The sequence below is a fragment of the Cavia porcellus genome, unplaced genomic scaffold (assembly GCF_034190915.1).
Source record: "Cavia porcellus strain 051 isolate PalLab524CR breed Dunkin Hartley unplaced genomic scaffold, mCavPor4.1 scaffold_26, whole genome shotgun sequence".
Lineage (NCBI taxonomy): Eukaryota > Metazoa > Chordata > Mammalia > Rodentia > Caviidae > Cavia > Cavia porcellus.
Window position 1 is genome coordinate 40543224 of NW_026947509.1, and position 15006 is coordinate 40558229.

A 15006-nucleotide genomic window follows, 5' to 3' on the forward strand; every position below is an offset into this window, starting at 1 on the left:
TGAAGAAATTTTGCAAAACAAATAAATGTGTTCATTGTTCTTAGTATTTAGTGATTACAGTAGATCTCCAAATTAAAAGGCTTCTGGTTCTCATCATTTGGCAGTTAAATCTGAAACTAGCCAGTGGTCAGTAATCCGAGAAGAACTCACCATGGTGTCCTCCATGTGCCAGCCTGGACTTTGGAGTGCAGCTGTATGTCATCAGTTATGTTTATTTACCTATTAGTGACTCTAAAAGTGAACTTAGACCTAGAAAACAAGTGGATTAACCTGACAGTATTTTACATTAAACATTTATTATATTCTACTTAACAGAAATGTACATCAGAACATTCATCCAGAAAACCAAGAGCTAGTGAGAGTGCTTCGAGAACAACTTCAAACCGAGCAGGTACTGTCATATGACATGTACATTTTTTTTGCAGCTGAGTTGAAACATTAATAATTTTTTAAAAACCAGTGCTTCTTTTGTGCTTTAAGTGGCCTTAAATTGTTCTTCAGATTTATTTTCAAATGAATCAAATTGCCAAATCTTAATCTATTCAAATGTTTCCATGTTTTTATTAAATTGTTTTTTAAAAGCATAGTTTTCTTACTACTTGTTTTTACAGAAACAGTATCATTGGCCTTATCTGAAATATAGTGGAAAATCTTTTTTAAAAAGCATATATACTCTTAAGACCGTGAAAGAAATGACCATAAGGGGCAAGTATTGTTTTTAAACTCTTCCCCTCTTTCTTCAGTGTCCGTAGTAAACAATACTATTTAGGCAAAGAAGAACTTTTTTTCCCCTCTGCCTCTTCTTTCCTTTTAAGCAGATAGAATCTCCAAGAATCAGAAACATTGCACAGTTTATGAAGGCTAGAATAAGCAGAATATTACTCTTGAGAGGCTGGAATTCACCAGCCTGGGCAATTTAGCAACTTAGTGAGATCCTATCTCAAAACAAAAAGTTTAAAGCAGAATGAGGCTATAGCTCAGTGATAGAGTGCCGCTAAGTTCAATCCGTCATTCTGGTGGCAAAAAAACAAAAAAAGTTCCAAAGTCAGTCTTCTGGGCATACTGGTGCATCCCTGTAATCCTAGTACATGAGAGGCTGAAGCAGGAGGATTGCTGTGAATTCGAGGCCAGCCTGAGCTACATAGTGAGTTCTAGTCTGTGAACTACTCAACAAAACCCTATCTCTAAAAACAAAAAAACTGATTTTATTTTCAATAAATTTTTATAACTTATCTATTCGCTATATATATTTTGAACATCTGCTATATGCCAAACATTGTTTGAGTCATTGGTAATTCAGTTTTAAACTAAACAAACTTGGAAAACCCTCATGGAAATCATTAATGTAAGAATAGTTTGAACATAATAATAGTTTGTAACCAAGCTGTTTGTTACCAGTGTCACAAGACCTCAAACTACTGCACATTCAACATGTGATGAGGGTTAAATGTGATTATTCTTAAATGTAAGTTAGCACTAAAGACTGTTGGAAGCCCTGTGTATAAGGTGTAAACACGATCCACGTCTGCCCCTCAGGATGCACCTGCAGCGGCCCGACAGCAGTTCTACACTGACATGTACTGTCCAATCTGCTTACACCAAGCCTCCTTCCCTGTGGAGACAAACTGTGGGCATCTGTTCTGTGGTAAGCACACTATGCTATGCTTTTGAAGGCCCAGGTGTGCACACTGGTCCCCGGGTAGACTGGGTCTGATATCCTGCTCTACTTGTGGACTAGCATACTTAGCCTCTAAGTGATGTACTGTTTACACGTATACTTTTTACTTGGTGTGTTATTTAGCATTTGTGAGGTCATAAGTTTTAACACCTACTCAGCTTCTCAGTCAACAGGAATATCTTTTTGTGCGTGGTAGTTCAGATATATCAGCGGCATTGGAGATCCACTGAACAGCTCTTGCTCTTCCTTTCTTGGTAGTTTCATTTAGGAAAATTCTTTTCTGAAGAATGTCTAAAACCTTCCCTTAGCTCTACCACCTCGTTACTTTGAGTCAGTACAAAAGTTCTTGGATTATCTTCGTTTGTCACCTCAAGAGAATTGGAGAGGGAGAAACCTAGAGCATGTAACAGAACAAGAAGGGAGCACTGATTTCACACTGACTACCAGTCCAGTAAAGGGTACTTCTGACTTGATTTTTCTGACCCTCTACCAAGAGTCCCTAGAGAACAGTGATGTATAATATTGTTGTTGCTTATTAGGACCATCAGAAAATGGAGGATGCCCACTGTGTGCTGGAAGTGTGGTAGAATTAATCTTTTCTAACCACAATGAGAAGATGAGATTTGGTGACATTAAGAAATTTTCTGAAGGCTATTCCACTTGTAAGCAGCAGAGCCAGGTTTTGAACCTTGCCTACTTTCCGAACCCTGTGCTCAGTTTCACTTTGTGATTGGTGATTTACACAACAGTGATCACTCTGCACATTACTCTCTGTTTACATGTGTTCAGTCATTCAATCTTTATTAGTATTGTTTCTGCTTGCGAGAAGCTGAATAACTAGTTCAACTACATTAATACCAGGTATATCAGGAGCACTTAATAGCTTTGTTCTTGTATGGACAATCACACTTCTGTTTCCCAATGGTGAATTAAGAGTAATAGCAGCACTTTATTTGAATTTTTAACCCACATTAGTTATTTAATCCTCCAGCAAGCTGAAGAAGTATTCTCATCTTACAAGTAAACAGACAGAGAATGTAACCCCCATGAAAGCTATTGTGTTGTCTCTCCTATTGTCTTAGTTACTTTTTGTGTTGCCAACACCCAGTTAAAGGGGAAAAGGTTTATTTAGCTCATAGTTTGTAGAAGTTTCGGTACGTAATCAACTGGCTCCAAGGCAGAGTGGCACATGGTAGAAGGGCAACAGTTTATGGTGCAGAAGCATGGTGGTGGTGACAGCAAAAGCAACAAGAGAGGAGAGCAAACCTCTTCCCATCCCTTATGTTGTATGCAGGCTGCCCACCCTAGGGCATGTGCAGCTCCCACACCCTTAACCCCAGCATTGGACCAGCAATCAATCGCAAACTCGAGATTCAGCCACCTCTGAAGAGCCCACACCCCAGGACTGCATGAAGTTTTGGGGAGACATGCAGACAGAAGCCATATCACCCACATCCTTTGCTGGTTGGTTGGTTTGTATAACATGTAACCAGCCGAGACCACCAGGCTTGTGTAAAGGCAATGTGGCATGGAATTTACTGTGCCTGGATACAGGCAGAGAACAGTATGTCTCCTTTATAGAGATGAAGAGAAGGCAGGAGACATTAGGTGGGAAAATCCCAATGAAATCTGTGATTAAAATTTTCTGGCAATTGTGCATCTCACTGGGCAGAGACTTTTGAAGTATCTATGTAGATTTTTGGGTGTCTCCAGATGTCCCCAGGATCTACAGACTTCCTCATTCTATCTTTTCTCCTTTCCTGTGCTTGTGGATGACAGCCTGAGGTGCTGAGCTGAGTCCCCTGCAGACAGTAGTGCTTCTGCTGGAAGTAGGCTGGGGCTGGGAGAGTCAGGTCTGGTCAGAGATTTACTGTTTGCTTGATGGTTGTTTGTTTGTTTGTTTGTTTGTTTTTAGAGATGGGGGTGGGGTAGGAATGTGCAGTGGGGGAGGTTTGGGAGTGGGAGTGTCTCAGAAAATCACTAAATTGCCCAGGCAGGGCTCATCTCAGCCTCCTAGAGTGCTGTGATTACAGACGTGCATCACCATATCCACCTTGACTATCTTTTTCAGAGCGAGAAAGTTGAGGAAGAAACCAAGAACTTAATAGCAGATTTGAATGAACTGAGTGATTGGCTGGGGCATAGTTTGTCAGGGCAGGCAAGTAGCTGTTCCATAATTTGCAAAGCAAGAACCCTTATACCCCGACTTGTGGAAAAATTAAGGGAGTTCAGTATATGTCAAAAGTCTTTCAAGTTCCGAGTGAAAAGATAGTAAATTAACATCATCATAAATAGTAATGAAGCTAACAAAGTTTTGCTTTCGTATAGTTCCTATTTCAAATTAGATTTCTCACAACACTTAATAAATATGACCTATGTGTAATCCCAACACTTGGGAGACTGGAGCAGGTGATTAGAAGTCTGAGGCCAGCCTGGATTACACAGGAAGACCCCATCTATAAATAAGCAAATAAATAAATATTAATTAACATAGTACTCTTTGACAGTGAAGACACCATATACCACGACATATACCAAGATGTTTGGTTTTTAAATTCATCTTTAAATTGATGAATTCATTGGCCTCATGCTTCAGCTTCCCAGAGTGCTGAGCTTACAAGTATGCCCCTGTGCCTATATACTTCTTTTGACTTAATATTCCATAGTTCCGATCTAGGTACCTGCTAGCTAATTTAAGGAGGCACCTTAGCCTCCTCAGTGGTGTTGCCATGCTTGTGCTTGTTCTGAATTCTGATTTAGGGAAAAAAAGAATAAGGGACACAGTAAGGCAAAGTTAGTCTCTAAGGTAAGAGTGAGAATATAGGAGTGGAGGGGTGACTTGGTTCAGTACTTAGCACTTTGCCCAGATTTGCCTTTGGAGCCTGGACAGTTAAAGACCCAGATATCCTGCAGAGAAAACAGTGAGGTGGCCCCTTGAGCAGCGGACATTGTCACGGATACATATTCTTAGCAGTACTCTGAGGGTTTAGAGTTTGGTGGGCTTTTTTTTGGTTTTTTGAGGTTAGGTCTCGCTATGCAGTTCAGGCTGGCCTTGAGCTCACTGTGTAACTCACGCTGCCCTCGAACTTGTGACTGTCCTCTTGCTTCTGCCTCCCAAGTGCTGGATACAAGTGTGCACCACCTCACCCAGGTCCTTGTAGTTTATTGTCTGCCCACTTAGTTCCCCACATTCTCGGAAGACATTTGTCTGCCCACTTAGTTCCTCACACTCTTGGAAGGCATCTAAACTCTTTTTATCTAGATGTCTTCAGCTGTTTTGCCACTCGTGAATACCCTTTGCACAGAAAAATTACATTTCCACATTACAAGAGTTGATTCAGTTATTGAACTGGACCATAAACTTTATTAGGACAGGTAACGGAATCCGTGAATGTGTTGGTTCCTTGCTTTTTCTACCTACAGTTAGCTAACACGTCAGTAAATATAACTTGGATTTCTAAGGTCTTTAGGGGCTGGGGATTTGGCTCAGTAACACAAGTGCCTGCATGGCCTGTGCAACATTGTGAGTTGGATCCCGGTACCAAAAAAAAAGAAAGACATTTTATTTTTACACCATGCATATCAAATTTGGAACATAAAATTTATGATACGATTTGTTGGATGTCATACCTACAATGATATTTATTATTTCATTTAATTTACACAGGAAATGTATTTTCATTGCATTGAGGTAGTTGCTTTTGACTGCATAAAAACATAATTTAGTAATTTAAATAAAAACATTGTTAATGGCTGAAAATTGTTACTAGATTTGAATTTACATGAAGAGTTGGTTGGCTGGATGAAGCAAACTTTTTTTTTTGGAGACAGGGTCTTGCCATGTAGCTCAAGCTGGCCTCAAGCACACAGTGACCCTCCTGTCTCAGCCAGCAGAGTGCCGGGATTACAAGCACGTGCCACCATTCTCAGCTAGCGAAAACTATGTTGAAATAATGTTAAATATTTGAAACTTTCTTAAGATATTATGGACTTAAAACATTTCAAGTATTAATGCTTTCTTTTTTCCACTAGGTGCCTGCATTATTGCATACTGGCGATATGGTACTTGGCTTGGTGCCATCAGTTGTCCAATATGTAGACAAACGGTAACTGTTTTTCGATCCAGAAAGTATCATTTATGTTACTTTATTTTGTTTATTTGGTTGACTGGGGCTTTCTGAGGTTTTTGTTTTGTTTTGGTTTTGGTCTTTTTGAGACAGGGTTTCACAGGCTACCTTGAATTCACTTTTTAGCCAGGCTGGCCTTGAACTCAGCAGTCTACATGCCTCAGCCTACAAAGCCAGGATTGCAGGCATGCACCACCACACCCAGCTTTTCTGAAGGTTTTGAGTTCATATGACCTTCAAGTACCACAGCCTTTATTCCTGAGCAACACCTTCTGCCCATCATTTATAGATTCTAGGTTTTGAATTTAAATTTCAGATATTTTAAGTTTTTTAGCAGAAGCTTATTGATCTAAAGCTTCTATGATTTTACTCAGTTATTTTTAAAAAAAACGAAAACATCTTTAACATGCCACAGAAAAAAAGACATTCTATTTGAAGTCCTACATTTGTACTAAAAAAAAGATAAATGAGTGCTGCCCAGTGATTTCAAAGACAGTGATTTCATTGTCTTTGCTGCGAAGCCAGCAAAGGAATAACTGAACTAACTAACCACACTGAGTTATATAACTTGGACTTGTGGGGTGGGGCGGGGGTTGCTTTCCCTTTCTTAATTATATTTAATCTGCTTTGTTTGCTTTTTGGGGGAGGGTGCTGGGGGTTGAACCCTGGGCTTCAGACACCGCTGAGCTACATCCCCATCCCCGGCCTTTTCTTAGGAAAGGTCCAGATATCTTCAATGAAATAGAATAATTTTATTAATATTTCATTTTTTAATGACATAGCCACACTGAATTATCTTGAACACATCAGACATAAATAAGACCTAAATTTTTATAAGTGTAAAGACAAATATTAGCAGAGATGAGAATTGATAATTTTTGTCCATTTCTCTGACAAATTGGAGAAACAAAACACTGAAGTGAATAATTCTGAAAAAAAGGTGAAGCTCTTATTTTTTTTAAATATAGCAGAATGGTTCATTCTATCATTTATATATGTGTTTTTTAATAGTTTCATTTAAACAAAAATACATACCTCTCTGATAACAATTTATGCTCATGTGTGATAGCATTATCATGGGAAGTCTTGCAGCATACAAAATGAAGGATAAAATGTCTGGTTAACAGCATACACTGATTTTTGTTCCCTCCAAAAACTATTAGAACAACAGAGAATTTTTGTGAAGGTCTAAACCTGTAGAGAAAAAAAAAATACAATGATAAAAGAAAATAGCTTTTTAAAAAGTCTTTTTGTGTGTGGTTTGCTATATGTACGGTGGAAGTCCACAAAGCATAGCTCACTGAGTTACTGAGAAACGGGGGTGATCACCGCCAGGTGTAGGATACAAGCTGCCACCTGCCCAAAAGCCACCCCGCAGGCTCCCTCCAAATCCCCACCTCCCCTTCTTCACCTACAGCTAGTGCTTGCCTGACTTTCGAGGTAGGCGTTTTCTTGGTTTTGAAAATTGTTATGTCGCTTCAGCATGCATTTTGGGAGGGAAGGGGGATCTGATTTCTGACCTTTGCATAAAACCATATTATATGTATTGACTTACACTTGTACATATGTACACATATATCGAGTCCACCAAAAATGTATACATCAGGAAAATAAAGACTTGTAAAAATATTTTAAAATCAAATTTATTGAGACTTCATAAAATTAATACACTGCCTTTGGCCTCCACAGGCCAAGAGGTGCCTAAAGCTTCAGACATAAATTAGAGTGGTGAACTGCCGAGGTGTGTGTGCATATTTGGTGGACTCTGTGTGTGTCCTCCAGCCCTTACTCTTACTACTATCATTGTTTTTTTTTTTTGTGGGGGAGGTGTAGACACACCTTTATTTTCTCCTTTCTTCTTTAATCCTAAATTCTGCCTCATCCATATTTCACTTTTTCTCAGGATGTCAGGGAGAGAATAGATTTTTTTTTAATTGCCTCTTCAGTTGATTTGATCTTTGACACAAAGTAATCAATACTGAACACTGAAGCTAATTTTCACTAGTACCACTGGCCATCTGCCAGTGACATAGAGACCAGGACCAGGTTCTAGGTCTTGCACCCCCAACCTGTCTCCTTTATCCATGAGTATTCACAGGGCATTTGTATTGTCAGCAGGCAGTTTCCTCCGTCCCACCCCCATGCTGACTAGAGGCTAACAAAGTACTGATGGAGTTATCCTACTGTAATAGCTGTCAACTCCCTAATGGTAGAGTGCTCAAAGCTAGACAGATGGCAGGTGCTTCTCTGCCTCCAGTTTCACTGCGCTCCTTTAGTAAATGGTCACAGAACCAATAATGTGCAGGCTGCTTCCTCTGGCTGGAGCACACTTGTCACTGTTCCCTGTACTATAACACCCACCTACGTCCAGGCTTAGGTTTAAGTTTTAAGGTTTCTGACTTCCCAGCAGAAATCCTTCTTCTGCAGCGTTGCTATAATAGAACCCCTAAGTTCCCTGTAGCCCACTGGGGAACAGGTCTGCCTCCGCTTCTAGTTTGAGTATTGAGGTTACTCGAGCAGGCCAGTCTTTGTATTTGTAGCACTAATATAGTGCCATATTATGGTAGCATTAAAAATATGTCAAATACTAGTGAGAATAAAGAATTTTTCTTTTTTTAATACTGGTGGTTAAACCCAGGGAGTACCAAGCTACATCTCTGGCACATTTTATTTTTATTTCGGTGAACAGTGTCTCACTAAGTTACCCAAGTTGGCCTCAAATTTGAGATCCTCCTGCCTTAGCCTCCCATGAAGTGGGATTACGGGCATGTGCCACCCCCTCAAAGTGATAGGTGTTATATATGTTTTTAATATCACTTTGCATCTCAGTGTTTCTCATTCATTCTTACACCTTCAAAGATAAATTCGACCAAACAGAACTATTGAATTTATCCCTGTATGAAAGGAAACTGTTAGAACTACTGTTGAATATGGTGCCCATTTTATCTTACAGGGTTACAAATATATTTTACCTTTTATGTGTGTGATGCTAGGGGTCAAACTCAGGGCTCGGCAAGTGCTCTACCAGTGAACTACATGCTATGTCCCCGCCCCTTACACTGAATAGTTGTGTTGTTTTGAGACACACCTTGCTGTGTAGTTCAGACTGGCCTGAGTCACTGTATAGCCAGGCTAGTTTCTAAATTGTGGTAATCCTCAGTGCTGGGATTACAGACATGCTCCACCACGCCCGGTCACGTTAGATTTTACCATAAGGCAGAAACTTGGCTCCCTCACATGTTCCCTTTATTAAGAAAAAGCAAGTAAAATATGAATTTAAAAGCTTTTCCCATTCTATTATAACTTGAAAAATTGATGATTTGACTGTTTAACTGCTTTTTTCTTGTAATTACAGGTAACTTTACTCCTAACCGTATTTAGTGACACTGATCAGTCTCAGGATGTTGTGAGATTGTATCAAGACGTTAATGATTATAACCGAAGATTCTCAGGGCAGCCCAGATCTGTGAGTATTGTTGTAGCAGTACAAAGTTAGAAGAGGGAGCTGTTACATTTTATTTGGAAAGTGAGATTTACTAGGATTCTTTGATTATGAAAAATCTCATTATGTGTGTTGGGCCAGTATCAGTTTTCCTTCTTTCCTTATTACAAACGTCTTTATGAAAGAGAAGCTAGAAAACAAACCTTGAAGGAAAATAGAAAATTATTGACTTTTAATGATTCTAAAATCATTGTCTTGTGAGAAAACTTCTGGAGAAGATTTTATAACTGGTATTTTTTTTTCTGTCTCATCTTGCTTTCCTGTTTGACTGACTCATTCTGGTTTTCTCATACTCTTAACGAATAGTTCTGGCTGTGTGACTGTGACAGAACATGCGTTTCCAGAACCAACATGGTGCTGAGCCACCGCTGGGCCTCTGCCTGACGCTAGGTGGGCGTTCCTGCATGGCCGGGCGCCCCAGACCTAACGTGACTGATACCCCTTGATTCATTCTTTCTGTCTTGACTTCCTCTTCTCCTTGTTTCCTCATGAGCTCCGTAAGTTCTGTTATTCCTTTTCTTGCTCTTTTTGGGTGCCTGTTTGCTTGATAAGAACACCCTGACAGTTCAGGTGTCTTCGTCACCAAAGCCGTTGTGCTTGCCTGAGCCACCATCACCCCCTGCTCTGGGTAACCATCACCCCACCACACACGTGCACACACTTCTACTGTTTTTTTTCCTTAGTAACCCAAGTAGTATTTTCAGATCATGATGCGCTCATGTTTTTAAAATTCCAATTTTTTTCACACGAGACATCTTCTTGGCTTGTCTCCCTGCTCTGTGCATTTCCTACTTCTCCTCCCTTAGATGAGACCTGTCTTCAACAGACCGTCCTCAGAGGAGCTTTTCCTGACCAACATCCCCCATAGGTTTCCTTCATTGCATGCTTTTCCTCCGTAAATAGGTGGAAAACGTCATGAGGGCAGGACTTTGCATGTTATTTATTTACTGCTTTATTCTCAGTTCCTTTCTTAGTGCCAGAGGTATCGACCTCATTGTTGAATAAATTAATGAGTTATACTTAAGATGAGAATTAACAGAATGGCTCCCAGCCAAAAATATTAAAATGCTTTAGTATTAAATAAATGTGTGCTTTTCTGCTTCCTAATCCTTTATGATGTCATGTATCATTTTCTAGGTGTTTAAGGCAATAAGGAAGCCTAGATCCAATTATTATTATCCTCTATAATTGTTTAGAAGTCTCTTTTGCTATTTTTGGTCCCACAATATTTTTGTGGTATATGATGAAATATAAAATAGATGTAAAAGGCACTTAGCTCTTTGACACTCTTCCACAGTTGAAGTAAATGATATCACATTAGAAGTGAATAAAATAGCTCTGAGAAAGGACAGATACTCAGAAGATACATGAGATTTTTGTGATATTTAAAATAGTTTACCATAGGCTTTGTGAAAACTGTGTAGCTGTTTTTGTTTTAAAAGTTAGTACAAGATTTGATCTAGGGGAGTTTTGAAAAGTATTTTATCCTCACTTGTTCAATTGTGGCAGTTGATAAATAAAATGCCTACCCAAAGTCAGACTTAGGATTCTACACAGATTGTTAGATGTATATGAACTCTGGCAGAAGAATAATCAGAAGTGACTGACTGTGCGGAACACTTCACTGTGATTCTTAAATACCTCTCCAAGTGTGTGTGTCTTTATTATACAGTACATGTTGTTTGGTAGTTTACAAAGCTCTTCTATGTATAATCTCTTTTTCTTCCAGTAATTGTTACGGATTACTCAAAGCACAACTACTAAATACTCAATTAGTTGTGAACCATCTCTTACAGGATAAATAGCTGTCTCCAAGATCACCTACTAAAAGGATTGACTCTGAATTCAAACTGTGTACCAAGTTCTTGGTTTACTAACTCAGATTAGAGATAACTTGAATTTTACATGACAGCAAATACATGGGACCAGAACTTTCAGATTTTAAAGTTTTTTGTATTTGGCAATATTTGCATATGCTTTACCAGTTGAAGATTCCCTAATCAGAAAATCCAAAGTTTGAAATGCTCAAAAACTTTTGAGTTATGCTCAAAATTTTCAGAGATTTTGAAGTATTTCACATTTCAGAGCATCTTGGATTTTGCAGCATTTCCAATTTGGGGTTTTTAGATAAAGGGATACTTAATTTGTATATCCCATATTTTAAACTTGTTGACCCTTACTTTTTTTTTTTTTCAAATTACTTGCAATAAGACCTATTTTGTTAAGATCACAGTAATTAAAGAATTATTTTTAAGTAAAATACATAATGAGAAAATGTGGTATCTGATCAATACATAAAACTCTGAGTCATTTTAACTGAGTTTAAACATTATAAGAAAATTGTTTTTAATCTGACATATTAGATGCTAAATCATAATATTTGTTTTTCCCCCTACCAGATTATGGAAAGAATCATGGATCTACCCACTTTACTGAGACATGCTTTCAGGGAAATGTTTTCAGTTGGGGGTCTTTTCTGGATGTTTCGCATTAGGATAATACTTTGTTTAATGGGAGCTTTTTTCTATCTTATATCACCTCTAGATTTTGTACCTGAAGCCTTATTTGGAATTTTAGGCTTTCTAGATGATTTCTTTGTCATCTTTTTGTTGCTTATCTATATCTCTATTATGTATCGAGAAGTGATAACCCAAAGGCTAACTAGATGAATAAAGAAATGAGTTTAACTAGAATATCTGAGCTAAGGCATAATACCAAACAGAAAGACTCATGTCAGTGTAAATCATCTATAATCGTATAAGGTTAAAGCCATTATATGACAGACAAACATCAGATTATCATTTGACAAATGCCTCAATATATAACTGGAATTCTTACATGTCACAGATCCTGATGTTAAGATGAGAATTACAATGACCTTACAGTTGTATCTTGATTCTGTATTGTCTATAAAGTCTCTGGAAAAAATATGGAATTACTAAAAAGAGATATTTTGACATCTTCCACAATTACTTAGATTAATTGGATATATAATACAGTACTGTTAAATGTAGTTTCTCCAATTTGTCCTCCTTAGTGGCTACCTATACAGTACTATATAGCTATGAAACTCACCTAACTATTTTTGTTATAATAAAATATTGTATTATATTGGAGAAAAGTTAGTGTTTCTTTTAGTACTGAGTTCTGTGCACTTGGAGCAGTTCTGCTTTCCCATTCAGGCATACTTCTTTCTTAATACCTGAAACTGAATGAAGAAACTTGGACTTTATAATTTAACTTTGTATTCTAGTCTATGGAACATTTTTTAATCAACAAAAGAATTAACAAGATGAAAAAATTATCTCCAGTCAAGCATACTTGATGTTCACAGTTATGACATTTGCACAAAAGTTCGATCCTTTGAAAGGAATACATCCTCATAAAGGGAGCATTGTTTTAGGAGCCTGGGTGATACTGTATTTCTAAGGAAACTGGATCTTTAGGCCTGTTAGCACCAAACCCTGTAGGAAGGTAATAGAACACTATTTAAATTTGGTAAGAGAACATTTAAATTACTGATGAGCTCTAGCAACAGAATGGAAAAATTTGGTTGTCCGCTGTCAGAAAAGTTGTGTAATACTGTCTCCCAGATGGCAGCATGGTAAAACCCTGATTGCTGGCTTGTGCAAAATGAGCAGATGTGTCTAAGATATTGGATTGCATAAGTAAGCTCTTCTGTTCGTGTTTGTATTCTGATGACTGTGTCATGAGTATCTAATGCCCTCTTTGCAGTTTCTGTTTGACATTAGTCAATACCATGAGTACTGCAAGATCCTTCCTCGTTTGGTTGGCACTGCTCATTATCAGCCTGAAGACAGCAGGTATACGTTGATACCCAGGAGTCAGTGTGGTCTTTATCATCTGCAGTCACTGATACTAATATTATCCATCAGTTTTTTAGTGAGCCTCATTGTGGGTATACAGGGAGAAAAAAAGAGAAAACCTGTCACATTTTCCTGTTAATCCATTTGGCTGTCAGCTATAGTGAGATTGCAAATGAAATAGCAATTTGTTTCCTAATTTGGACCTAGGACAGAGCTGTTGCTTGTTGTAGAAACAACAGTGCTTAGCTATAGCACATTGAAGTTCCGGCAATTCCTCACGTACTTTTCATCTTATCCTTACGGAAATCTTGTAAGGAAGAAATGGCATATACCTTCCTTTCCATAGGTGAAATCCCCCTGCTATTGATGAAAGTGCTGGCTGAAGTCATGCAACAAATAAGCGATTGAACTGGTGGATGTTTAGGTAGACACAACGGATGTTAAGTAGAAGCAAGAGAGAAACCGCTGTCCTTTGGAAGTCTTTCAGAATGTATTATTCCTTCACTGGAATAGGACACTTAGGTGCTCCTAAGGGAAAAAGGTCTAGAAAGATGACTCATAAGAGACTACCCTTCCAAACCAAGCCTCTTAAGAGAGTAGTGTATGTTAGACAAAGGTATTTCAGCACAGGTACCAGTTGGAACTGGAAATGTATATATATCCTGTTCATGATAAATTTGATGTGGAACCACAGCAACATTTTTTAAAGGACTTTATTTTCTGTGTATGCATTCTCCTAGTGTCAGATTTCTGGTTACAATAATTTTGTAATATCTGGAATTGTTGCTGCTTTCTTGGTAAAGATATATTGTGCCAAATTTTGTAACATACAAAAGCACTGTATGATATGAGATCTTATTAAACTGACAAGTAAACATTCTGACATCTTAAAATTTTAGAACTGGGGCCAGGGATTTAGCTAAGTGGCTTAAGTGCCAGCCTGGCAAATGTGAGGTGGCGAGTTCAATCCCTGGTACTACCAAAAAAAAAAAAAACTTTTAGAACTGATTATAAAGTCATCCTCACTGATCACTGCTGAAGAATGCAGAAGAGATCTGAGAGTATTACAGTACAGTCAGGGTTTTAACCACCATAGTGATACTTGTATGATTCTGAATTACATCATATAATTCAAAGCAACTATTTCAATTTAAACTCATGGCATAGCGCCTGGTTGGCAAGTGCAAGGTCATGAGTTCAATTCCTGGTACAAGAAAAAATACATATATATGTGTATATTTTAACTCTCAAAAACATATGGTCCAACCCCAGGAGCAGCTCAGATGACAACCTGGGCAGCTCTGGGGGGAACAAGACAGAGCAACAGTTGTTCTTACAAGCCACTCAGCAGTGGTTTCCACTCCCATACTTCTCCATGTTTGAGAGGAGAAAGGGCAGAAGGTGACCCCTGTGGCTTCACAGATACCTACCTCACAGAATTGGTATAGAGGATGGATTGGTTTCAATTTTGTGATGTGAAGTTTGTCAAGTATTTTATTATTTTGAATAAAAGCAGTGTATCTAAAAAATTTTTTAAAGGTGTAGTTTCTCCATTTCTGAACTGTTGAGAACATTAGTTACAGTAATTGTGTTGGGTTGGGTTTGGTTTGGTCGTACTGAGGCTTGAACCCAGAGCCTTTGCACTGAGCTATATGTCCAGCCCTTTTTTATGGTAAAGACAGTCTAAGTACGTTGTCCAGGCTAGGCATAAATTTGTGATTGTCCTGCCTCAGCCTCCCAGAGTGCTAAGTTTACAGGTACATTACTATCATGCTAAAATTCAGCTGCAATGGATTTTTAAAAATTGTTTACCTATGCATTTTTATTATATCCCATTGTTCCTATGGACATTTTATTGTACGTATACATTCC

At 38.3% G+C, this 15006-nt stretch overlaps 1 protein-coding gene across 5 annotated transcripts in view; it reads left to right on the forward strand.

The window, feature by feature from the left end:
- Window positions 1-14663, forward strand: part of Rnf170 (ring finger protein 170) — a 58945-nt gene extending 44282 nt beyond the window's left edge. For 4 of the 5 annotated variants that reach the window (XM_003474625.5, XM_013157502.3, XM_013157501.3 and 1 more), the window contains exons 3-7: window positions 316-391; window positions 1537-1645; window positions 5711-5784; window positions 9161-9271; window positions 11707-14663. In XM_003474625.5, the coding sequence (XP_003474673.1) occupies window positions 316-391; window positions 1537-1645; window positions 5711-5784; window positions 9161-9271; window positions 11707-11976 (640 nt within the window). In that variant the 3' untranslated portion in view covers window positions 11977-14663. Of the gene's footprint in view, window positions 1-104; window positions 194-315; window positions 392-1536; window positions 1646-5710; window positions 5785-9160; window positions 9272-11706 lie in introns of all 5 variants that reach the window. The other variant, XM_023567013.2, reaches the window with a different exon arrangement.
- Window positions 14664-15006: the final 343 nt, after the last annotated feature.